Below are 26,569 nucleotides of genomic sequence, written 5' to 3'. Positions count from 1 at the left end.
CCTCCTCAGCCTCCCAAGTAGCTGGGACTACTGGCACATGCCAACACTCCAGCTAATTTTTAAATTTTTTTGTAAAGATGGGGTCTCATTATGTTGCCCAGGCTGTCTTGAACTCCTGGTCTTAAATGATCCTCCCACTTTAGCCTCCCAAAGTGCTGGGATTACAGGTGTGAGCCATCTCACCTGGACTGCTTTTTTTTTTTTTTTTAATAAAAAAGTATATTAAATGTAAGAATCACACTTGGTATAACAGACACAAACTTACCATCTCCACTCCTCATGGAACATGTTCACGATGTGAAATGGCATACAGAACAGACTGCACCTCTGGAGCTGTTTCTCTTTTTCCAAGAGCACAGATTTAAGTTTGCTAAGTTAATTCTCATACGAAGGGACTCCTCCACATACGGTACATGTGTGTATATATTATATATAAATGCAGTGTGGGGTGGAGTATGTGTAAAACCTTCAGGCTGATGAACTCTCCCCCCACTCCCTTTGGTCACTTAGTCAACTGCTTTTGGCTCTTCTAAATTTAGCTCAGCAACTCCCTCTATGAGGAGCCTCCCTTCTCTCCCCCATCTAACTCAGATGCCCCTTCTCTGGGTCTCTGCGGCCTCCTGCACTGCCATGAGTTATGGCACATATGACATTATCTATAATTTATCTGTGCACCAGACCACAAAGTCCTTGAATGGAAGAACCATGTCCTATTTGCCTCTGCATCCTCTTGACAGCACACTCTTGGTGCATAGCAGGCTCTAGATGAATGTTTATATAAATGGATGAATAAGGACAAAGCAAACACTCTTGGCAGGCCGTTTAAGAATTAAAGAGCCAGTGAGAATTCTGAGGTGGACTCAAACATGTGATTACCCTTAGCCATGGGCTGTTCCAGCTCGGGGGTCTGAATCTTTGAAATTTCTTCCTTTCTGCACATGGCAGGAAAGTTTATATATAAGATGGGATATGTTAGATGAAGCCTGAAGTGTGGGGACAGACTAAAGAATCCCCAGAAGTGAAACAAACCTGAATACCCATCTGTCGTGGGGTTAGATGAGAAAGGCAGTAAGATGCAGGAGGATGAGTATTCCGAAGGAAGCTCACTCCCAGCCTACCCTGATTCAGAGAATAAGACGCCTGCCAGCTTTCACCAATTCCAACAGCTCCAGCTCCAAGTTACTGGGGAGACAGCCCTTGGTAATCTGGGTTTAGAAATCCTGAGACTGACCAGGAAACCAATGTGAGCCTTGGAACAGGCTCATTCCTGTTTTACTCCTTTATTCATCAATCTCCCCAATAATCCCCTCTTGATATAGGCCCAGGGTTCGTATATGGCCCGGAGGCCCTCAGGAGAGAGGGAATTGTGTTAAATTTGCCGGTACTACCATGTTAATGACAAAATGCAGTATTCAGATAATGCTTCATTCAAAGAAAATAATTTCTAACGCTGGTACTTCAGGTGGTAGGGAGGCTAAGATCCTACTAGTCCACAAAGGACTGCCTGCTTTACCTACTCCCGACAGAGGACTGAGGAAGCTCCGACAGGGGCAGGACACAGCCCAGCTCTAACCCCAAAGGCCAAATCCAGCCAATACCTTCAGTGACTAGCACTCAGGTCCCAAGTATCCTGTAAGCATTCCCACTCATGTCAAGTATCTTGTCAGAGCAGAACAATCTCATTTTTCACTACAACTACCACCTAACAATTATTCAGTACTTCAGGGCTTACGAAGCACTACTGATTGTGACCCACCCTACAATCTGTGTTTGCACTGTCCATTTAAAATTTAAAAGAAAACCACGGTATTCAGCTACCACACACCGAAGGCGCATGCATTACCTGCTCTGGGACTTGCGGTGACCACTAATGTCCTTCTTGGGTCTCCGGGTGACAGGCGGGGCTGGGGTGGAGGGCAAGGGGGGTGGAGCAGCAGGTGTGGGTGAAGGAGGTAGACCATTGCTGGGCTTACTCTTGGGCTTCTTGTCAGCCTCGTATTCAAAGGTGCGCTTGGGTTTGGGGACAGGGTTCACAGTGGGATCGGGGGAACTCTTCGATGGCAGCCGCTGGGAGCTAGGGCTATTTCCAGGGGTCCCGGGTTTAGTGGAACCACTGCCTTCCCTCTCTGGGGGTGGGCCCGCCTCCCCGCCAACTCCAGCCACTCCGACTGCCCGGCTGCCAGCGCTCACACTCGCGCCCCCTGCCGGCTCCTCCAAGACGCCCAAGGTTCCAGTCTTCCTTTTCCCCCGGTCCACGCTGTAGCAGCTGCTGGGGAGCTGGGGGAGCCCCCGGCCTGGCTGCTCCTTCAGGGCCTGTTCAATTTTCTGGATCCGGCTCAGCACTGCTGAGCTCTCCTTCCTGCTGCCATGGCCCCTGAGGAAGGCGCTGGGCTCACTCCGGCCCAGCCGTTTCTCCAGCCGGTAGAAAGAGTCCCGGACAGGGAGCGCCTCTCCCTCCTCCTCAGTTTCTGGGTAGGAACACTCGGAGAAGGTCCTGCTCATCCTCCGGAGGCCCTTGAAATCAAAGGTCTTTTCTGAGCTGCAGGGGGACGGCACCACGCTGGGACAGCCCAGGCTAGGGCAGTCCTCACTGGCCGCCCACTCGCCCCCGGAGACCTCCCGCTTCTCTCCACACATGCTCATCCTGGGCGACGCCTCTCGGCGACCTTCCCATGCTGAGATCTTCTCCCGGATGCCCAGGCTGTGGGCGCGGGTACCGGTACGGGTCAGCAAGACGCCCCGGGGGCCAGCCGCTGGCCCCGGGAATGGCGTGCTCTGGGCAAGGGGGGGGCAGGCAGCTACCCCTGCTACATCCTGGGCTGCGCCTTGGACATTCTCCTTCTGGGCTTCTCTCTTGCACGCCGAAGGGCTTCTGTCCAAATAACCGAAGCTGGTGGTCTTGAGGGGACAGGTAGGTGGGGAAGTATCTGGGGAGGGATCTTCAGGATTCTGGGGTGAAGGAGCTGGGGGGTGCCGGTCCTTGAGGAGCACCCGGGAGCTGGAGTGGCTGGGGTACCTGCAGGCTGAGGTTTCACTATCACTGAGTGGGTAGATGGGACTCCTTGGTGGGGAAAGAACTGGAGGTGGAGAGACTGACTGAGACCTGGGGGCAAAACAAAACAAAGGAAAAGAAAAAATGGCAGTGAGTGGCTGACCAACCAGAGGCATCCTGTTTCATTCCTACAGAACTCAGCATCTTTTTCCTGGAGGACTCTCAAAGAGTATTCTATTCAAGTAATGTACCTTGAAGGCTGTCTTCAAGGAGAGCAATAGCTCCTTAATCACAGCAGGCCAAACTCAACAGGCCTCTCTGCCCAAACCATCCCCAAGCACCCTGAGTAATGTCTGAAACACCTGTTCTGTGCCAAGCGAGAGTATCCCAAGAGTCTACATCTGCCAACAGGAGGACAGAAAGCCCAGGGGTGTGCTGCGACATGCTTAACAACCAGTTCTCAGAAGGTGTGGTGGCTCACACCTGTAATCCCACCACTTAGGGAGGCAGAGGCAAGAAGATTGCATGAGCTCAGCAGTTCAAGACCAGCCTGGGCAACATAGTGAGACTCTGTGTATGGCAAAAAGAGGGAAAAAGGGACCAAAAAACCCAAAACCAAACAAGTTTGAACAACCGGCTGTCTGGGGGCAACAGCAGATTGGTAGCACTTGCCAATGTTGGTAGTATAAATATTCCAACTCTGGCTGAGTTACCAATGTGACGTCATTGGCTGTGGAGTTCAGAAGAGATGCCACTGATCAGCTTTTGTGAACTGGTGCAAGACGGTTCTCCAACACCACTCCCAAACCCTTTGATTTTTCCCCTTAACAAGCCTCTGTCTCCCCTGGGACTTCTGCTACTAGACCTACCTCTCGCTTCTTCATGTTGGGTTCTGACAAGAATTAGAATCCCTGAGGGCCTCAGAAAGGTCAGAAGGGCCCCTCAGGAAAGAGTCTTTTCCACTCTGTCAACGAGGAAGCCAATGGGGTGGGGAGACCAACTCCTTAAGCAGCTCCACCCTCCAGCAGTGGCATCACAGCCAATAAGCACCCACCATGTCCCAGCTCCAAATCTACATGCAGATCTTGGCAAATACCAGGAACAGTTCTGAATAAATGTTTTACATATGTTAACTCACTTAATCTTTCTGAAAATTCTATGAGGTTAAAATAAAAAACACTAAGGCACAGAAAGATTTAACATCTCATCCAAGGTCACTCAGCTGGTAAGTGAAACCAGGACATGAACTTCCACTACACTGGGCTGCCTCTCTGAAGAGGCAGCAGTGCCTCTGCCACTTTCTGAACCGCCAGGGCCCTGAGGCAGCTCTACAGAAATCCCCACAGCACTTGGCACACCCCTGCCACAGCACTTGTATCAAGGGACTTCTTGGTCTTCCCTACTAGACCATGGTTTCTTCCAGGCCCAGGGACAAACAGACAGTGTCTGGAAGGTACTCAGTGAATGATGAACAGCAAAAGGAAGGGAAAGGTGAGCTTACTGAAGAAAACCATGAGCATACTTCCTCTTGAGCACATTTTGCTACTTGTCTACTAGTGCAACCACTGTCAACTTTCAGAATTCTTTACAAACAGTTTCAGTTCAAAAACAACAGGATTTGCCAACACTGCACAGTACAAGGCCTACCTGACCCTAAGGCCGTGGCCCTCAGCTCTGGGCTGCCTAGCCTCTCAGGCTCCGGAATGCCATGCCACCCACAGGAAGGCAGCCAGCTGCCCCTGAGCCAGGCTGCTGTCACTGCTTGCTCACACACAGAAAACTGGAGCTTGGGTGAGTCAGGGATTGGCTGACAATTCCCTGCTGGGTCACAGGCCTCTGGCTGCCCCCTATCAACAGGAAACCTCAACATGCTTAAGTTGTTTTTCAAAGGGCAAGTCAAACAAGGGCCATCCCATGTGTATATGGGCACAGATGAGAGAAATGCAGTGCCCAGCCAAGCCGATGACCAAAGAGGCTCTGCTCAGTGAGGAGGTGTGAACAGAGTAAGCCCCGGCACTCCCTGGGGTAGGGAGCGGCAGGGCAAGGCGCCAGGCTTGAGGCGGGGGGAGATCCCAACTTCCTCACAACTGATGGAGGTCTCATGTCTCTCTTATTTTATAGAACCATAAATACAAAAAGGCCATCAGTCTAGCCCCTAAGTGAATGAGTGCCTGTGCTACACAAAGGACTCTGTTTTAGTTCTCAACTGAAGATGCATTTGACAGAGGACAATTTCATTTGTTTCTTCATTCAACAAATACTTAGTGAACACCTACTCTATGCTAGGCCTGTTCTAGGAGCTAGATATAAGAATAAACAAAACAGACAAATTCATGTCCTCATGAAGCTTATATTCTACTGGGAGATGGTAGGCACCTAATGAGACTCACAATCTCTTGGGAAGCCTTTTTAAACTATACCTGCCTCACCTGCTCAGGCACCTTGATATGTGGTTCCCTAGGGCTGTGTCTTCCCAGCTGCCCAGGAGAGAATTCACCAGTCCATGGAACTACTGTTACTTATGGTAGTGTGGGGCATGGCTCCTTGGGATAGGAAAATGATTCAGGGCTTCTGGTCCATCTGATCCCAGCATGCTTTCAGAAAGAATGATTCTATAACTTCCCTTAGTGGTTCCAGCACAAATAAATCCACACAGGTTAAGAACTTTCTCTCAATGCCTACCCCGCTTGAACTGAGGTTTCATTTCTCTCCTCTCATGCAGCATAAAGTAGAGAGTAAACTGTCCCTTTCCTCTGAAGGTCCTGTCTTTGGTTTCACTGCTGACCTGGGGCCCATAACTTCACGTGCTACCCTTGCCCCGGCCTCCCCACAGGCCAGGCCCAGTGCACTGCACCACAGAGGAGCTGCCCTTACTGACTTGGAGCCCAGGAGCCCCGGGTTCATCACAGAGAAGGCACCAGTCACTCACTCCAAGGTCTGGTAAACAATAAAGATAAGGCCCTGCCCTCCTGGGTGTGACATTCTCACTTGAGGGTAGAATTCTCTGTTATCTGTCTGCATGTTCCTGATTCTACCTCTTATTAGCAATGGACTCACACTCTGAACATCCAGTTTCATTTCTTCAAAACCGTTCCACATTTTACATCACAGGGGTGTCATATTGAGCCAATGAGACCATGGATGTGAAATGCTCATTATCATTAGTACTGTTTTGTTTTGTTTTGTTTTTAATCAGGTTATGGCTAGCCAGTCAGTCTCAACAGACGGTAAGAACATCACAGCCTTGGTGTTCAAGATTCAGTGTAGCCACTTATAAGCTTCATGACTTTGAGCAAGTAATCTTCTCTCCCTAAGCCTCATAAAAAATGGGTGTTGGAAGGTCACATATCTTGGCTGGGTGTAGTGGCTCATGCCTGTAATCCTGGCATTTTGGGAGGCTGAGACAGGTGAATCACCTGAGGTCAGCAGTTCAAGACTAGCCTGGCCAACATGGCAAAACCCTGTCTCTACTAAAAATAACAAAAATTTAGCTGGGTGTGGTAGCAGGCACCTGTAATCCCAGTGACTCGGGAGGCTAAGGCAGGAGAATTGCTTGAACCCAGGAGGCGGAGGTTGCAGTGAGCCGAGATCATGGCACTGCACTCCAGCCTGGGCAACAAGAGTGAAACTCTGTCTCAAAAAAAAAAAAAAAAATCACATATCTCAGAGAATCCCTGTGAGAAACAGAGATAGTACCTGTCGAGCGTTGAGCTTGGGGCCTAACACAGTATTCCAACTTAGCTTGATAATTACTAATATTCATATGGGGCTGACTCTTCAGAGTAATCACCTGGGAAACTTGGTCAGTTTGCCACTGTCCATGGATCCTGAACATTGTCGGGGCGGGGGGAGGTGGGCGGGGAGTAAATCAAATATGGCCATGAATTCTTGGCAGCTCAAGCTATGGAAAGGTGAAGTCTATTTCTCTGCCCCTCGAATCTGGGTTGATCTTGGTGATGTGCTTTGAGTATAATACAGTGTGGCAGTGGAAACTAAAAGTTGTCCAAATTCTAAACTTGAGGCCTCAAGAGGCCTTGTAGTTTCTCCCTTTACCCACCTGGAATGCTGCCCTGCCACCGTCACATAAGGAAGCCAGTCTAGTCTTTTAGAGGACAAGAGGTCCCATGGAATGTAACCGAGGCACCTCTGTCAATAGCCAGCCTACAACTGTCTGACTCATGAGTGAGGCCACCTTGGACCCAGGCCCAGCTGGACACAGCTACATGAGTGCACCCAGGGGAATCCAGCAGAGGAACCACCGGAAAACCCACAGAAATGTGAGAAACAATCAACTGTGTTAAGCCACTAAGTTTTAGGGTGATTTGCTCCACGGCAGTAGTAAAAAGATGCAGGTAGGAAAGGCCACGCCTGCATGTCATTGGCCCATCCCATCCCAGTGCAGAGCCACTGCCCTGGCCTTCCTTCCCCACTTCCCCACAGGCCAGCTTAGCTTCCATGGTGTCTGGATTGGATCTCTCTCTCACTACTACAGGCTCTGATGCTCTTATGGGGGCATTCCCTGGAAGTGGAACTAGTTCAGCCACCCTAAGAATCAGCTTCCATCAGTCTTTGCTCCCAGGCTGAAGGAGGGTCAGGAGAGTCTGTCACCTAGAGAGGGAACAATAGGGAGGCTTCAGAAGGGACACAATGGGAGCCAGGTGTCAGGATGTCTGGATCCTCATAACAAAGAGTTTGCACAGCAGGTGGCATCCCCTGGCATGGATGGGAGAGAGTGCTCATTCCTGGGCTTCAGTTCCACTCTGTCTAGTTGTTTCCTAGTTCCTTAAACTGAGACTGGGAGGGAAAGTAAGATCATTCTCCCCTGTTGGACAAGAGGAGACCACGGTCATGAGAAGAGTAGGGCCTGGATCCAGGCTGCCTTCAGACGCCACCACGGGAGCAAAGCCACTGAGAGTCTCTAGCTTCACTTCTTCCTGGTTCCTAGGCCAGCTCCTTGCTAGCCTTCTCTGCATCTGAACAAAGGAAGCCACCTATCACCCAGACCACGGTGTGCAACCCCACCAGGCCGGAGATACATTTTGGCTCTCTATCCATTCAACCAGATACATTGAGCACCAAGTCTATTCCAGGCACTGTTTTAGGCTGAGGTGGGAGGACTGCTTGAGCCTGGGAGGTCAAGACTGCAGCGAGCCACGATCGCACCACTGCACTCCAGCCTGGGCAACAGAGTGAGACCCTGTCTCAAAGGAGAAAAAAAAAAAAGGATCAGCAGAGACTGAAAACAGACAAAGTCTCTTTTTCTATAGGTTACATTCTGGTGGAGGCACATGAAGCTGCCTTATTTGTTTAGAGTGAGTAGATAACAAATCAACTCTGTGAGATGGTTTGGGGGCCAATAAAGAAGAATAAAGAAGGGGAAAGGGAATCGGAGATGAGCAGTGGGGATGAGTTGCTGTTTTACGTAGGGAGGTCAGGGAAGCCCCTCTTGCCAGGGGACACATGAACGCAACCCGAAGGAAGTGAGTAATGTGTCTATCCAGGGGAGGAATGTTCCAGACAGAAAGTGCAGTAGGGCAAAGATAACCACATGCCTACTGTATTCCAGGGGCAACAAGGAGGCCTGTGTGGCCAGAGTGCAGGGAAACAACAAAGTGTGGGCTGGAGATGAGCCTGAGAGACACCAGAAGCCACACCATGGAAGGCCCCATGGGCCACGGATAAGACTTGGGCTTACACTCTCGAAGAGAAGGAAGCTCTTGAAGGGTTGTGAGCAGGACAGTGACAAGATCTGACTTTACATCAGAGGTTGACAGGCAGGGGTACAGGGTGGCAACAAGGAGACTATTTAGAAGGCCACTGCAGCAATCCAGACAAGCAATTATTATATGACTTGGATCAGAAGGGTAGTGGTAGAGACGGAGCTACTTTGAGGGCTGGGCCAATGCAATTTGCTGATGGGTTAGATGAGCAGTGAGAGACACAAAAAGGAAGTCTAGGACAGCATCAGGATATTTGGCCTGAGCACTGGTAGAATAGAGTCTGGGTTATAAATTTCAATATGAGAGTCATTAGTGGCATATAGAAATATTTAAAACCATGTGGCCAAATGAGATCCTCTAGAGCATAAGCGTAGCTAGAGAAGTCCAAGTGCTAGTACGTTCCAGTGTTTTGGGGTCTGGACAAGGAAGAAGAACTAGCCAAGGAGACCGACTGAGAACTGCATTTAGTGAGAAAAGAAGAAAACCACGAAGAGTGATGTCCTGAGACGCTCAAGAAACAGGGAGTGACCAACTGAGTCAAACCTGCCAACAACTGAGTAAGAGAAGGGCTGAGAAATGATTTGAAACATAGAGGTCACTGTGACCTGACGAAGAGAGGTTTTGGTAGAGAGGTAGGAAGGGAAGCATGACTGGAAAAATTTAAGAAAACGGGAGGAGAAGCAGTGGAGACAGAGAGTTCAGACAACTCTTTTAGAGTTTTCCTAAAAAAGGAACAAAGAAATGGGATGGTAGTTGGAGAAGAATATGGCGTAATAGAAGCTTCTCTTCTCTTCTCTTCCTTCTTTCCTTCCTTCCTTCCTTCCTTCCCTCCCTCCCTCCCTCCTTTCTCTCTCTCCTTTCTCTCTCCTTCTCTCTTTCTTACAGGGTCTTCCTCTGTGGCTCAGGCTGGAGTACATAGCTCACTGTAACCCCAAAATCCTGAACTCAAGCCATCTTCCCACCTTAGCCTCACAAATAGCTGGGACTACAGGCTCATGCCACCACGTCCAGCTAATTTTTTTTTTTCACAGATGGGGGTCTCACTATGTTGCCCAGATAGGTCTTGAACTCCTGGCCTCCAGTGATCCTCCTGCCTTGGCCTCCCAAAGTGCTGGGACTGTGCAGGCGTGAACCACCATGCCAACTTTGCAACTGTAATTGGAATGATCCAGTAGAGAGGGAAAAGTTGTCAATGCAGACACAGAGGGCACAAATGCAGAAATAACATCCTTGAGCAGGCAACGAAGAGGTGGGGACCCAATGCCCATCTAAAAGGGCTGGCCTTACACTAGCACCCTCTTTCCCATGTGCCTGCGCTGGACGTCTGCTCTCACGGTCTCATCCCCATGTTGCTTTATGCTTCCACCTCCCCTGGCTTTTACTGCTGCATATTTTCTCCAACTCATTCCAGAGAGGGGAGAAAAGGTCACAGTTTGTTCCCCTCCTGCTTCAAGCATCTGGATCCAGCCTTCTCCCCAAACCCATTGATCTACTTGATGACTACGTCCTATCAATTCTACTTCCTAACATCTCTCAGGTGTGTCCCCCTCCTCCCCATCCCTACTGCTACTGCTACTTCTTTGGTCTCTTAACTCCTCTTTCTGCCTTCAGTCTTAAATCAGTTCTGGTTCATCCTCTCATCTTCTGATATCTTTCCAAAATGAAAAGCTGATCATGCTTGAAACTCCTCATATCTACAGAATAAAATGCAAATTCACTGGCATTGCTGACAAGGCCCCCCATGAGCTGCTCCCTGCCTATTTTCCCCTTCATCACCCCACATTGTTTTCCCTCCATATCAATCCTGTATCCCACCCTTAGGCACATCAAACTCTTAGCTTTTTCACACCCTACCCCTTTTCAGGTAGAGATGGCCTATGCAGAGGCCTCCACTGGGAAAACATCTACGATGGCATGTATAACACTGCATTGCACCAGACTGTTTCCTCTCCCTTACTAGACTATGAGTGAGCTCACCTGAAGGTGGTAACAGTATCTTGTTAATCTTGATATCCCCTGCAAAGTGCCTAGAACTTAAAAGGAATTATTATTTGTGTTGAGTGACTAAATGAATGAAAATGTAAATAGTTAAAAACCTAGGCCTCCTGTATGCCTGCTCAGGACATGACATTGTATCTGCAGATTTCCCCGCCTCTCTCTTTGTGGTGTATGGGCTAAAGAACAACAGAGAAAGGTACACAAAGCACTCAGTGCAGTCCAGTATTGCCACCAGTCCCCAAACTCCTCTGCCACTAGGCGTGAAAGCTACACACTGGCTGGGTCCTGGTCCCATCACTTTCTGGGTTTGCTCATGGGCAAGCTCTCTAAGTTCTCTGTGCCTCAGGTTTTTTAACTATCAACATGGACAACACTTACTCTGAGTATCCTCACATACTAGCTGTGTGGCTAAGATGATGCAAATCTCTAACAGTGTTTGAACACTATAAATCATTCCATAAAGGTAAAATAAATAATTTTTTTAAGTAAATACAAAGCAGCCATCAGACACCCAAGACTGCTGTTCTCTCTTATCATCTCTCTGTTATTCTACAATCCCAGAGTATGCCCCGGGAGGCAGGCACTGTGGAACTGGGCACTTGTGCCACGGCCTTGTCAGCAGGCAGCCAGTTCTGCCGCTCAACACAGGCATGGATGCCAACATTGCAGCACGCGACATGCCAGAACCAACATTTTAAGGAGAGATGAAGTAAAATGAACAGATAAAAGAAAGCAGGGGAGAATGCAAAGGATATTTAAAAGAAACAGAGAACCATAAATGCGCGCGCGCACACACACACACACACACACACAAATATGTAAGACACATAATTAGAATGGAAAGAGTAAGAGCTACAGTATGGAAAGAGAAATAAATTTAAAGAAAAAGTACTGTGGGCCAGGCATGGTGGCTCATGCTTCTAATTCCAGCACTCTGACAGCCCAAGGTGGGAAGATCACTTGAGCAAAGGAGTTGGAAACCAGCCTAGCCAACATGGTAAAACTCCATTTCTACAAAAAAAAAAAAAAAAAATTTAAAAATTAGCTGGGTGTGATGGCATGCCCCCGTGGTCCCAGCTACTCAAGAGGCTGAGGCAGGAGGATCCTTGAGCCCAGGAGGTCAAGGCGAAGTGAGTCATGGTTGCACCACTGCACTCTAGCCTGGGCAACAAAGTGAGATCCTGTCTCAAAAATTTAAAAAGAAACAAGAAAAGAAAAAGCATCATGTGTATGTGTGCACATGCACACAGACAGAAAGTGAGAGTTAAAGTGCATAATATTCCCTCTGGTACTGTCTCATAGGAACACGCCCCAATCCCTGGGCTAGTGACACAGGCCCCTCTTCGGTAACACAAGAAGTATTTGTGCTAAGGAATGTCCCATGTATTGTCAGGTGCCCCAAGGAACTTTTTTGGAGGGAAGGCTGTCTTTAGTTCTTGATGAACTTGGCATGCTTCAAGTTGCTCTGCTTTTTCTGGTCATAAGGCTACTACAAGTGTTAGTAACAAGAAGGGACCAAGCTGGAGCTAGTTGGGAAAAAGTCCTAGTAGTCCTGGAAACAGCCTGAGAGGTACCAGGATGTGCTATGCGTGCCATGAAGTGAGCCTGTCTGCAGGTGAAGGTTATACAGGGCTCAGTGTCCAAAATGCTTCCATCCCTATTAAGCAATGTCTTGCCTGCTTCAAATGAAACTGCCTGGAAAGTGGCCAGTCATTCAGCATTCTTGGGCTTCTCAACTAAGGACCCTGTTGGCTGAGCGGTATCACCATCCTCCTGCCACCCAGTGACTGCCCCAATTCTGGGGATGGTATTCTCACTGCGCTACCCCAAAGCCATACTCTGAGCGTGGAGGAGGAGAAAAAGGAGGAAGGCTACCTGAGCCAGCAAGTCCAAGAGTTTGTTCCCCAGCCCAGAGCAGAAGCTTGCCCAGTAACAAGACACAGACGTCCCACTCCAGAAAAGTCCTGAGAAAAAGTCAAAGGACAGGGTGATACTCACAACTTGGCTTTCTTGCTCCCAAAAAGAAGCATCTCAAACAGTTGCGAGTCCCCAACAGGGTCCAGGGCAGCCTCATCCCCCAACTGGGGCTGTATCTAGGCCACCATCTATAGAGATTCTCCAGGTCCCTACAGCTTGTCAGGGTAAGTGAAAGGTAGTGAGAGTCACAGCATAAATTGAGTTGCCTTTTCACCTCCAGAAAGCACATCTAAGAATCTACAGAAGCCGCGCCTGTCTGCCCCCAAGCTGATTTCTAAGAAAGCACCAAGTGGACTGCTGAGTTCTTCTCTGGAAGGGAATGACGAACCCTCTAAGTAGCAGTGGCAAGTGAAGACAGAGAGAATACTGACATTGCAGAAGCCCTCTCTGAGGTTACCGATCCCTGACAGGAACATCCCCAGTGCCTTAGTCCAATAAAGACTGGGCTGCTGTATAAAGCAGAGCCTGCTGTATAAAGCAGTGCCAGGCATTAGACAAAGCCAAGAGGGAGGCAAACCCAATTCCAGGAAACCATGCAAATGGCACTTGTGATGGTTTTAAAACGTGGTCCCCAAATTCTTTGACATGCCTCCTGTCAAAATAACCCCTCCTCTTAAACCTGGGCTCTGTGACTGCTTGATTGATAGCATACAATACAAGTGATGTGGTGCTACTTTTCAGGCCCAGGCCTAAAAAAATCAGCAGTTCCTAATTCCCATCTCTCATGCTAGGAGCAAGCCCAGGCCATGTGGAAAGGGTACATGTAGGTGTTCTGGCTGCCAGTCCCAGATAAAGTCCCAGCAACAGCCAGCATCCCCCAGATGTGGGGTTAAGACATTGCCAGGTGATACCAGCCCCTAGCCATTGAGCCGCCCTAAGCCTTGAAGTCTTTTATTTATTTATTTTTTTTAGAGACAGTGTCCCACTCTGTTGCCAGACGAGAGTGCAGTGGCAAGATCTCAGCTCACTGAAGCCTCGAATTTTTGGGCTCAAGAGAGCCTCCCGCCTCAGCCTCATGAGTAGCTGGGACCACAGCTGCATTCCAGCACACCGGGCTTATTATTATTACTAGTTTTTGTAGAGACAGGGTCTTGCTATGTTGCCCAGCCTGGTCTTAAACTCCTGGGCTCAAGTGATCCTTACACCTCAGCCTCCCAAAGTGCTGGGATTACAAACGTGAGCCACTGTGCCCAGCCAGCCTTTAAGTCTCTTTAAGCCAAGGCAGACATCATGGAGCAGGGGCAAGCCATCCCTGCAGTGCTCTGTCTGAATTCCTAATCCATGGAGTCTGGGAGCATAAGAATATGGTTGTTTTATGCCATTAAATTTTTTTTTGAGAGGGGTGGTTGGCAGTAGATGTCTGGAATACATTTTGGTACCTGCAAGAGAGATGCTACTGAAACAAAATCTTAGAACAATGACTTTTGGGCTGTCGGTAGGGGCTTAATGGAAAGTAAGGAAATGTTATTAGTAGTTAGAGGAAAGGGAACCCTTATAGTGTTGAAAAGTCTGTCACCTGTGGTAACATAGATAACAGAAAATATAGCTAATAAATCTGATGAACTAGCTAAGGAGATTTGCAGGCAAAATGCTGAAGGTGCCATCTGACTTGCTCTAGCTGCCTATAGTAAAAAAGAGAAAACAGGTAAGCTAAGAAGGAGCTGTTTCGTTGTTAAAATTTAAAGGAATTACAAATGAGAAAGGGCTTGCTGGATCAAAAAATAAAACTGTTTTTCACTGACAGTCTCTCTGGACAGGAAAAAATTTCTCAAATTAAGAAATGGCTTCCAGATCGTGGTGGCTGGGCACGGTGGCTCCCGCCTGTAATCCCAGCACTTTGGGAGGCTGAGGTGGGGGGATCACCTGAGGTCAGGAGTTTGAGACCTCCCAAAACCAACATGACCAATATGGAGAAACCCCGTCTCTACTAAAAACACAAAATTAGCCGGGCGTGGTGGTGCATGGCTGTAATCCTAGCTACTTGGGAGGCGGAGGCAGGAGAATCGCTGGAATCCGGGAGGTGGAGGTTGCAGCCAGCTGAGATCACGCCATTGCACTCCAGCCTGGGTGACAGAGTGAGGTTCTGTCTCAAAAAAATTAAAAAATTAAAAAATTACTTAAAGTATTGCCTCATAGAACAGACAGACACACAAAAGGCCTCCTAAGTATCTTTTGATTGGGTCCTACAAATCCTCTCTGAAGACAATAAGGCTCCTAAGAATCTTAAAAACCTTTGTCCCATAGCAATCTCACAAAAAATCCAAATCGAAGTAGAGAGGGGCTTATCTGTTCTTTTTTTGTTTGTTTGTTTGTTTTTGAAACAAGGTCTGGCTCCCAGGCTGGTGTGCAGTGGCTCCATCATGGCTCACTGCAACCTTGACATCCCAGGCTGGTGTGCAGTGGCTCCATCATGGCTCACTGCAACCTTGACATCCCAGGCTGGAGTGCAGTGGCTCCATCATGGCTCACTGCAACCTTGACACCCCAGGCTGGAGTGCAGTGGCTCCATCATGGCTCACTGCAACCTTGACATCCCAGGCTGGAGTGCAGTGGCTCCATCATGGCTCACTGCAACCTTGACATCCCAGGCTCAAGCGATTCTCCTACCTCAGCCTCCAGAGTAGCTGGAACTACAGGTGTGCATTACCATGCCTGATTAATTATTTTTTTGTAAAGATGGGGTCTCACTATGTCACCCAGGCTGGTCTCAAACTCCTGGGTGCAAGCAATCCTCCCACCTCGGCCTCCCAAAGTGCTGGCATTACAGGTATGAACTACTGCGCCTGGCCAAGGGGCTTATCTTGAAGTGATTTGTATGTATGCTTTTTGCTATTATAATGGATTATAAAATGATTCATAAGAAACCCATGAAGTTTTTTTTTGTTTTGTTTTTGAGATGGAGTTTCGTTCTTGTTGCCCAGGCTGGAGTGCAATGGCGTGATCTCAGCTCACCGCAACCTCTGCCCACGGGTTCGAGCGATTCTCCTGCCTCAGCCTCCTGAGTAGCTGGGATTACAGGCACACGCCACCACGCCTGGCTAATTTTTATATTTTTAGTAGAGACGGCGTTTCTCCATGTTGGTCAGGCTGGTCTTGAACTCCTGACCTTAGATGATCAGCCCCCTCCTTGGCCTCCCAAAGTGTTGGGATTACAGGCGTCAGCCACTGCGCCCAGCCAACCCATGAAGTTTTTAAAGAAAGTATATCAGCTTGGAGTAAAATGGGCAGAGACAGTACAAAATGAAGAAAAGACTTTGGGCCCTTAACATATTATGGGCATGAAGCAGATGGAGAAACTACTCACCTGCAATAATGAGCTACTTTTATGGAAAAGAAGAGTCAGAGGGCACAACCAAAAGCTCAGAGTGTGCAGCTAGACACAGGGTAAATGAACCAACACCTAGTCAAGGAATTAGCAACAGCTGTCCCACTGAATATAAGAAATACATCAAACCAGTGACTGCTGGGTGCCTCTTGTTTTCCCCTTTTTGAAAAGCATATTCAGTGGTTACCCTAGGCCTGTCCCACCAGCGTATTTTGGGTAGCAGATATACATTCTCTTTAAGTTACAGGTCTTCACAGCAAGAGAAACAGTACTTAAGGAGCGGTACCCAAGGAATGATCTTGCGCCCCAAAAATCTCATCTACATCTGGACATGATTTTTTTTTTTTTTTTTAAAGACAGGGTCTCAGTCTATGCCCAAGCTGAAGTGCAGTACAATCTTGACTCACTGCTACCTCCATCTCCTAGGCTCAAGAATCCTCCCACCTTAGTCTCTAGAGGAGCTGGGACTACAGGCATGTACCACCACACCTAGCCAGCGTTTTTTATTTTCGGTGGAGAGGGGGTTTCACTATGTTGCTGCCCAGGCTGGTCTTGAATTCCCAGGCTCAAGTGATCCTCCCACCCCAACCTCCTGAATTGCTGGGACTATAGGTGTGTACCACCACATCCAGCTAATTTTTGTATTTTTTGTAGAGACGGGGTTTTTCCATGTTGCCCAGGCTGGTCTCAAACTCCTGGGCTCAAGCGATCTGCCTGCCTCAGCCTCCCCAAGTGCTGGGATTATAGGCGTGAGCCATTGCACCCGGCCCTATCTGGACCTGATTTTGGTGACAAGATTCCATTGTAACAGACTTCAAGCTGATGCCATGAATAAGATGAGACCTGAGATTTTAGGGGAGAGATTGAGTGTATTTTGCATCTGGGAAAGACATGAATTGCTGTGATCAGAAGGCAGCCTGTATTTTTCAAAAATAGGTATCACAACCTATTCCATTCCACATATCTTCTTATGAAGAGAAGTTGATATTCCTCTCATCAGGTGGTAGAAATTATCGTCCGTTCTCTTGAATTTAGGCAGCCCTTTGTTACTGTCTTAATACAGTACAATAGAAGATAAACTATCTGACTTTTGAGGCTAGGTCATTAAAATGCCATGCATTTTTGCCGTGTTCTCTTGGGATTCTCACTCTTGGAACCCAGATATCATGCTATGAAGGCATGTTGCCAAGCATGGAGGTGACATGCAGGTGTTCCCCAGCTTTAGTCCCAGCTGACCACCAGCATCAACTGTCACACATGTAAGCCTTCAGATGATTTCAGCCCCTAGCCATTGAGTCACTTACAACTTTCAAGCTACCCTAACTGATGCTGCAAAGAACAGACACAAATTTTCCTTGCTGAGCCCTATCCAAACTGCAATTGGTAGACAAAATAAATATTATTTATTTATTTTTTTTTTTGAGGCGGAGTCTCGCTCTGTCGCCCAGGCTGGAGTGCAGTGGCGCAATCTCGGCTCACTGCAAGCTCCGCCTCCCGGGTTCACGCCATTCTCCTGCCTCAGCCTCCCCAGTAGCTGGGACTACAGGCGCCCGCCATCTCGCCCGGCTAGTTTTTTGTATTTTTAGTAGAGACGGGGTTTCACCATGTTAGCCAGGATGGTCTCGATCTCCTGACCTCATGATCCGCCCGCCTCGGCCTCCCAAAGTGCTGGGATTACAGGCTTGAGCCACCGCGCCCGGCCAATAAATATTATTTTAAGCCACTAAGTTTGGGGTCATTTGTTATGTAGCAATAAATAACCAGACCTGTACTGACAGCATCATGGTTGGATTCTAGGAAGCATCTCGAGTAATAGGGGCTGAGGTCACAGGTCCTCCTGAGGGGGGCCTGCCATGGCCAGGACAGGCCCTGCAGCACTGTCTTTACCCACAGCTACTCAGGAGATTTTTCTTCTCTCTAAGCTCTTGGCTTCTCCCTGATGTAAGACACAGGGTCCAAATCTGTGCCTGCATTGGCCATGGAACCTCAAGACATCTCTGGATTTCACCATATCACAAACTGAGGCCACTCTTTTTACAAAAACCTGCAAATATGAGTTGAAATTATGGCTCCACTGCCAATTAGCTGTGTGGGCTTACAGGTTCCTCCTTTGTAATGTAAGTTAATGAGCCAGATATATCTCAAGATCCCTTCCAACTCTAACATCCCAACAGAGAATGTATCGGGCCTCCAAAGAGTTCCAACTGAGTAGGGGAAATAAGACCCATACAAACATCCACTTTATGAGATACTATATGATAAGTGCCATTTGGCTGTTTTGAACCAAAGATTCTGAATGTATGCAGAGGAGAGAGGGATTTGTCTTAGTTAGGTGGTCTAGAAAAACACTGGGAGAGAAGTGAATATTTGCATCCAGACTGGCAGAAATGTAAGGTCTGCACTAGAGAACAGTGAACTACTGGGCAGAAGGAAAGACCAGGGTCAGATGAGGAAAATCCCTGCAAACCAGGCTAAGTTTGACTTTATCATGGACAGCAGTACTTTCGGGGCAGGAAGATCCCAGGAATGCTCATAGGAAGGGAATGTGGTGGGATAAAAAATGCAAATTAAGGGTACAGTCCTTCAAATACACACCGTGACAGTTACACAGGGTCCCATCTGCCCACCCCCACCAGTTTTCCTTGCCCAGACCTCCCTCTTCCCCTAAAGCTGGACACAAATACCTCTTAGAACCACTAGGTTCCTCTGCCTTCATGTGGATGATGTGGAGGTCCCCAAAGTAGCCAGAGTGTCAAAGGCCCAGCTTTCCAAGGCCCTGACACCCCTCCCCTCCCCAGCTAAAGCTCTGGTCACACCGAGGAGGCTCCTCCTTGGACTCATGTGCTGGCAATTATAAAAGGGCCTCAGGTCACCACCAAACACCTATTGAAAGGTCAAACTAAGAAATTCAGGTGCCAAGATCATCAATCCAAGTTGTAAATACCTTGGAGAAAGAGAATGGATCATCCCTCTTTGCCCTCCAGTGCCCAGCACAGAGCCTGGCATCCAGGAGAACCCTCTGAGTTCACTGACAATGCCTTCCTAAATGAACCGGTGATTTACTGCCTTACTTAGCCCAAAGAACACACCCAGATGTGGCCAGGGGTGAAGGCAGCCAAAGAAACCACCAGATCACAATGTCTAAATAATACGTACACCCCAGGGGTAGTCTCTGAGAGAAGGGCGCTGCTAGCCACAGAGGCCTGCAACTTCACACCAAAAGCCAGGCTCCCAGGAAAGAAGGGAGGCAGGGAAGGAGAGAAGCGGAAATGTGGTAGGAAGGAAGCGAAGACTTAGAAGGGAGACAGGAAAGGTGCTTTTTTTAGGCACATCTGAGGCTCAGATATTTACAAACACCATCTAGCATGTTATGATGGCAAGCATGCTGAGAAGCTAAAGGAAGAGCAATTTCTGAAAACACTTAGAAGTAAGTAGGCATTTACTCCAAATAGAAACTGGAGCACCTGTCAGCAGTCTTGAGCCGGCTTTGAAACTTGATGTAAATACTGCCCCTCCCACCCCTCTACCCCATTCCTGCATGGTGGAAATTAGAGGGAAAAAAAAGAATATTTAAAGGAGTTGAGGGTTGCTGGGAATGGTAATCTCCATGTCAGGTCCTAAATATACAATTGCTTTAAAATTATGAATAAAATAACACAATCACATATATTTGTTTCACTCCTACATATTTTTTAAGAGTGTGATACTCTAAAAAATTGGAACCTTAGTTCCCAGCCCCATCTGCCAGCTCAATCATGGTAAGAATGCTACCAGGCCGACAAGAGCCCAGCAACGTGGTTCCCAGGAGCAGGCAATGGGACACAAGACTCTGAGACCTCGACCTGTTTCTGCGTTGGACACCGACATGTTCTGGAGGAGGTCAGTTTCTCCACCTGCTTTGCCCAAGAAGCTGTTCCTTGCCATTCCGAGCCTCACTCAGTACAGGGAAGCTGGTATGCCACCAAGCCCAGTCTAAATGAGAGGGATTGCCTAGGCAGGCAGTGTTCCTATCAGTCTTGCTGCTGCAAAACGGATGATCAGTTTGCTTGGCTAAGTCCCAGGGTCTTATGTACTTAACAAGTCAGAGTCCATCAAACCCTGTTTGGCATAGTCCATCCAGAATGTTTCTATTGGGACAAAGTCCTGTATGTATGGTGTGAGGAACCCCTGCCTCCTTCACGACAGTCACTCCCCAGGGGCTTCATCCCGTGCACTATTCTACCAACTATATCTGGACTCCAGCTCTGAATGAACCAAACGTTTACCACCACCTCTGACCAGACCCTACTGGACCCAGCCTAGCAATGCACAGCCAGATATCCAGGAATGAATTAGCCCTGATCAAACCAAAGCTGAGCACCCTTCTCAGAGTTATCCATCCTAGAGGCAGAGGCCGCAAAAGCCAAATCTGTCCACCTGACATTCAGCAGAAAGGGCTACGAAAGGTACACAGCTTTAATAAAAGAAACTAAAGGTTCTTTTAAGATATCAGTGTCTAGCCTTGGCCAGGACCAGAGAAGCCCTGGTGAGAGTACTGTGCATCTATCTGTGTATCTGTGAGTTCTGGAAGCTTTGATCTCATCCTCAAAAGGTGGTTAAAATTTATTGAGTAGCTTTATGTCAGCCATAATGCTAAGCATTGACATATATTATCGCATTTAGTCCTCACAGCAACTCTCTAAGTATCTCTAAGATAACTACTATTATTATTTTATAGATGAAATAATGAAGATTTTAGAGGGCCCAGGGAAACATTCTGAGAGCTATTTGGTTAAGTGATTAGAACTTGGATTTGAAGCAAATCCACGATTCCAAAATCCACGGTTTCTCTAAACTCTTATAAAGCCTAGGCTACTGCTTGGAATTTGTGCTAATATGCATAACTGCCTCTCTACCCTTAGTCCAATGTGGTCAGCCTCCCTCACTACAGTGCAGCTTAGCTCAGGCACAGGCCCCCAGCTCTCCCCACCATGGGAAAAGGTTACAGCCAGAAGAACATCAGCTGCTTCTTGCTGGCCCCATCCTTGGAATGCTAGGCACAAAGCAAAGCTTGTTTTAGGGTTATTGTTTGCTATGTTACATGGAAACTTATAGAACTGGAAAATATCTTCTGCCTAATGGTCAGCATGAACTGGCCTAGACCAGTCACCTGGATGACTGTCAGTCAAGATGATGACTACTTACATTTTGGAGGGATCCCACCCAGGACCTAGGTCCCTTGCTGCCACGCCCCACAAGTGCTTCCTTACCCACCTGCTCAGAGTCCCCTGAGGCGCCTTAGTGCTTCCGGCTCCATGGGTGATGCTGGAATTCTTGTTGGCAGTCATGGTCATTTCGGCTCTCTGCAAACCCAGAGCCCTGCAAAGAAGACAATGCCAGTAAGCCAAGTTTCTATGGGCAGCCAAAAGCACCTTGAACATCTTCCAGATGACCTCCAAAAGTGCCAAGAGGGTTTCTGTGGCAGATGGTAGAAACTGCTTTCCCACTTAATGTTTAACTCCATGTGTTACAGCTTAAGAGCCCCCAAGAAACCCCTGGCCGGAATAGGGAAGAGTGTGAGCTAACATCACATCACTTCACAGAAAACAAAATAAACAAGCCCAAGAAACTCCATCTCCATTCATCTCTCCTCATTCCTTAAGTTAGAGTTTCCTAAACCTCTATCATTCTATATAGTCCATGGTTTTTGCCATATTTGCATACCTCCTGACATACTATTCAATATTTTTCTTGAATATACTTGAAACTGACTTCCTTTGCTTAAAAAGAAAAAAGTAACCTTATTCTAAACAATAAACTATTCATTCAACAAATATTTACCTAGCACCCATGTCCAAGGCAAATGTGATCCAGCGAAGAGTAATACAGTATCTGACCTCATGCAGCTTACATCCCAGTCAGGAAAAACAGACAATGAGCACACACAAATTATCACGTGTGTGATAATAAGTGTACCTTTGTGTATAATATGTAAGGTGATGATAAGTGGAATGAAAAAAAATTAAGCAAGGTAGAGCCGGGCGTGGTGGCTCATGCCTGTAATCCCAGCACTTTGGGAGACCAAGGCAGGCAGTTCACTTGAGGTCAGGAGTTCAGACCAGCCTGGGCAATATGGTGAAACCCCTTCTCTACTAAAAATACAAAAATCAGCCAGGTGTGGTGGCAGGCAGCTGTAATCTCAGCTACTTGGGAGGCTGAGGCAGGAGAACTGCTTGAACCTGGGAGAAGGAGGTTGCAGTGAGCCAAGATTGCACCGTTGCACTCCAGCCTGAGCGACAAGGCAAGACTCTGTCTCAAAAAAAATAAAATAAATTAAATTAAATTAAAAAAACTTAAGCAAAGTAGAGGGAAAGGGAGTGGTGAAGAGGGTATCTTATTTTAAATAAGATGTTCAGGGAAAACCATTATGACAAAGTAACATTTGAGTACACATCATGAAATTGAGAGCTAGAAGTGCTAATCATATTTTTTCTAATACCCATTAAAATAAAAGTAATATACACTAAGGTATTTAAATATTTAAAAGTAAAAAATGTCTGTTCATGTACCATATATTCTTAGCTAATACATCACCAGTGGTAAATGCACTACCCTTTCAGGAACACTATCTTATGCCAAGTAATAAAAGGAATACAAAGATTAAAATTTAAGGGTACATTTGGGTTGGAAAGAAGGAAGTAAAACTATCTCCATTTGCATATGGCATGATTTTGTATGTAGAAAATCCTAAGGATTCCACTAAAAAACCTATTAAACTGCTGAGTGAGTTCAAGTAAGTGTGCAGGATACAAAATCAATATTAAAGATCAATTTGGGGTCAGGCACAGTGGCTCACATTTGTAATTCCAGCACTGTGGGAAGCCAAGGCAGGCAGATCCCTTGAGACCAGGAGTTCGAGACCAGCCTGGCCAACATGGCAAAACCCCATCTCTACTAAAGATATAAAAATTAGCCAAGTGTAGTGGTTCATGTGTGTAATCCCAGTTACTTGGGAGGCTGAGGCATGAAAGTAACTTGAACCTGGGAGGCAGAGGTTGCAGTAAGCCAAGATTGCACCACTGCACTCCAGCCTGGGTAACAGAGCAAGACTCTGCCTCAAAAAAAAAAAAAATCAATTTTATTTCTATATACTAGCAATGAACAATCTGAAAATGAAATGAAGAAAACAATTCTATTAACAATAGTGGCAAAAATAGTAAATCACTTAGAAATAAATAAAAGAAATGCAAGACACGTATACTGCAAATTATAAAACATCATTGAAAGAAATTAAAGACTTAAAAAATGAAAAGACATACCATATTCATGGACCAGAAAATTTAATACTGTTAAGATGGCAATTCTCCCTAAATTGATTTACAGACTCAACAGAATACCCATCAAAATCCCAGCTAGCTTCTTTTCAGAAATTGGCAAGCTGATCCTAAAATTTTTTGGAAATGCAAGGGATACAGGACAGCCAAAACAATCTTGAAAAAGAAGAACAAGGTTAGAAGACTCTGAGTTGCCAATAAAAAAAAAAAAAATACTAACAAGTAACCAAGACAGTGCAGTACTGACATAAGAATAGAAATAGAGATCAATACAACAGAATCCAGAGTCCAGAAACAATCCCTTACATTTATGGTCAACAGATTTTCAATAAGGATGCCAAGGCAATTCATGGGGAGAGAAGAGTCTTTTCAACAAACTGTGCTGAGAAAACTGGATATCCATATACAAAAGAATAAAGTAGGGCCCCACTTCATACCATATTTGAAAATAAAGTAAAAAATGTGTATAGCCCTAAATGTAAGAACTACAATTACAAAAGCAAAGCTAGAAGAAAACAGAAGTAAATCTTTATGACATTGGATTAGGCAATGGTTTCTTAGATATAACACCAAAAGCATGCGTGCACGCACGCGCGCGCGCACACACACACACACACACACACACAAAGGAAAAAGGATATGAATTGTATTATGTCAAAATAAAGAACTTTTGTGCTGTAAGCAACACCATCAAGAAAGTGAAAAGACAGCCTAAAGAATGGGAGAAATTTTTTGCGAATCACGTATCTGCTAAGAAACTTGTATCCAGAATTTATAAAGAATTCTTTCAACTCAATAATAAAAAAGTAACCCAATTAAAAATTAGAAAAAGGATTTGGAAGAGAAATTCTCCAAAGATATAAACTTGGCCAATACGCATATGAAACAATGCTCAATATTATTAGTCATTAGGGAAATAAAAATCAAAACCACATGAGATATTACTTCACATCCACTAGGATGGCTATAACAAAAAAAAGACAGATAAAAACAAATAAATGCTAGTGAGACTGTAGAGAAATTGGAACTTTCATTCCTTACTGGTAGAAATGTAAAATGGCACAGCCACTCTGGAAACAATTTGGTGGTTCCTCAAAAAGTTATACTCAGAGTTACCATATAAACCAGGATGACTCACTCCTAGGTATCTGTTCAGGAGAAAAGAAAATATATGTCCACACAATCACTTGTACATAAATGTTCATAACAAAATTACTCATAGTAGCCAAAATGTGGAACTAACTCAAATGTCCATCAACTGATGATAAACAAAATGTGGTATATATCAATACAATGGAATATTATTCAGACATAAAAAGGAGTAAAGTACTGATACATTCTACAACATGAATAAACCTTGATTCCACTTTTGTGAAACGTCCAGAACAGGCAAATCTATAGAGACAGAAAGTAAACTAGGAGCTGCCTAGCACTGGTTGAGGGTGGCAGAATGGGACATGGCTGATAGGAGTATGGGGTTTCTTTTTTTGTTTGTTTGTTTTTCTTTTATTTTCTTTTTTATTTATTTATTTATTTAAATTATACTTTAAGTTCTAGGGTACATGTGCATAACGTGCAGGTTTGTTACATATGTATACTGATGCCATGTTGGTGTGCTGCACCCATCAACTCGTCAGCACCCATCAATTCATCATTTATATCATGTATAACTCCCCAATGCAATCCCTCCCTCCTCCCCGCTCCCCATGATAGGCCCCAGTGTGTGATGTTCCCCTTCCCGAGTGATCTCATTGTTCAGTTCCCACCTATGAGTGAGAACATGCGGTGTTTGGTTTTCTGTTCTTGTGATAGTTTGCTAAGAATGATGGTTTCCAGCTGCATCCATGTCCCTACAAAGGATGCAAACTCATCCTTTTTTATGGCTGCATAGTATTCCATGGTGTATATGTGCCACATTTTCTTAATCCAATCTGTCACAGATGGACATTTGGGTTGATTCCAAGTCTTTGCTATAGTGAATAGTGCCACAATAAACATACGTGTGCATGTGTCTTTGTAGTAGAATAATTTATAATCCTTTGGGTATATACCCAGTAGTGGGATGGCTGGGTCATATGGTACATTTAGTTCTAGATCCTTGAGGAATTGCCATACTGTTTTCCATAATGGTTGAACTAGTTTACAATCCCACCAACAGTGTAAAAGTGTTCCTATTTCTCCACATCCTCTCCAACACCTGTTGTTTCCTGACTTCTTAATGATTGCCATTCTAACTGGTGTGAGATGGTATCTCATTGTGGTTTTGATTTGCATTTCTCTGATGGCGAGTGATGATGAGCATTTTTTCATGTGTCTGTTGGCTGTATGAATGTCTTCTTTTGAGAAATGTCTGTTCATATCCTTTGCCCACTTTTTGATGGGGTTGTTTGTTTTTTTCTTGTATATTTGTTTGAGTTCTTTGTAGATTCTGGATATTAGCCCTTTGTCAGATGAGTAGGTTGCAAAAATTTTCTCCCATTCTGTAGGTTGCCTGTTCACTCTGATGGTAGTTTCTTTTGCTGTGCAGAAGCTCTTTAGTTTAATTAGATCCCATTTGTCAATTTTGGCTTTTGTTGCCATTGCTTTTGGTGTTTTAGACATGAAGTCCTTGCCCATGCCTATGTCCTGAATGGTACTACCTAGAATTTCTTCTAGGGTTTTTATGGTATTAGGTCTAATATTTAAGTCTCTAATCCATCTTGAATTAATCTTCGTATAAGGGGTAAGGAAAGGATCCAGTTTCAGCTTTCTACTTATGGCTAGCCAATTTTCCCAGCACCATTTATTGAATAGGGAATCCTTTCCCCATTTCTTGTTTCTCTCAGGTTTGTCAAAGATCAGATGGCTGTAGATGTGTGGTATTATTTCTGAGGACTCTGTTCTGTTCCATTGGTCTATATCTCTGTTGTGGTACCAGTACCATGCTGTTTTGGTTACTGTAGCCTTGTAGTATAGTTTGAAGTCAGGTAGTGTGACGCCTCCAGCTTTGTCCTTTTGACTTAGGATTGTCTTGGCAATGCGGGCTCTTTTTTGGTTCCATATGAACTTTAAATCAGTTTTTTCCAATTCCATGAAGAAACTCATTGGTAGCTTGATGGGGATGGCATTGAATCTATAAATAACCTTGGGCAGTATGGCCATTGTCACGATATTGATTCTTCCTATCCATGAGCATGGTATGTTCTTCCATTTGTTTGTGTCCTCTTTTATTTCACTGAGCAGTGGTTTGTAGTTCTCCTTGAAG

At 46.0% G+C, this 26,569-nt stretch overlaps 1 protein-coding gene across 12 annotated transcripts in view; it reads right to left on the bottom strand.

The window, feature by feature from the left end:
• The window catches only part of DENND2B (DENN domain containing 2B), a 184,667-nt gene that overhangs the window by 34,916 nt on the left and 123,182 nt on the right, over positions 1–26,569 (bottom strand). For all 12 annotated transcript variants that reach the window (XR_004436005.1, XR_004436004.1, XM_033206354.1 and 9 more), the window contains 2 exons: positions 21,266–21,370; positions 1,844–3,103 (listed from right to left, as the gene is read on the bottom strand). Coding sequence is in view for 10 of the 12 variants with exons in the window: in XM_033206349.1 (XP_033062240.1) it covers positions 1,844–3,103; positions 21,266–21,370 (1,365 nt within the window). In the remaining 2 variants the exon portion in view is untranslated. The remainder of the gene's footprint in view (positions 1–1,843; positions 3,104–21,265; positions 21,371–26,569) is intronic.

This window comes from Trachypithecus francoisi, unplaced genomic scaffold (assembly GCF_009764315.1).
Source record: "Trachypithecus francoisi isolate TF-2019V2 unplaced genomic scaffold, Tfra_2.0 Lachesis_group8, whole genome shotgun sequence".
Classification (NCBI taxonomy): Eukaryota; Metazoa; Chordata; class Mammalia; order Primates; family Cercopithecidae; genus Trachypithecus; species Trachypithecus francoisi.
Note: the sequence above shows the minus strand (reverse complement) of the source record. Positions and strands in the feature narration are given on the sequence as shown.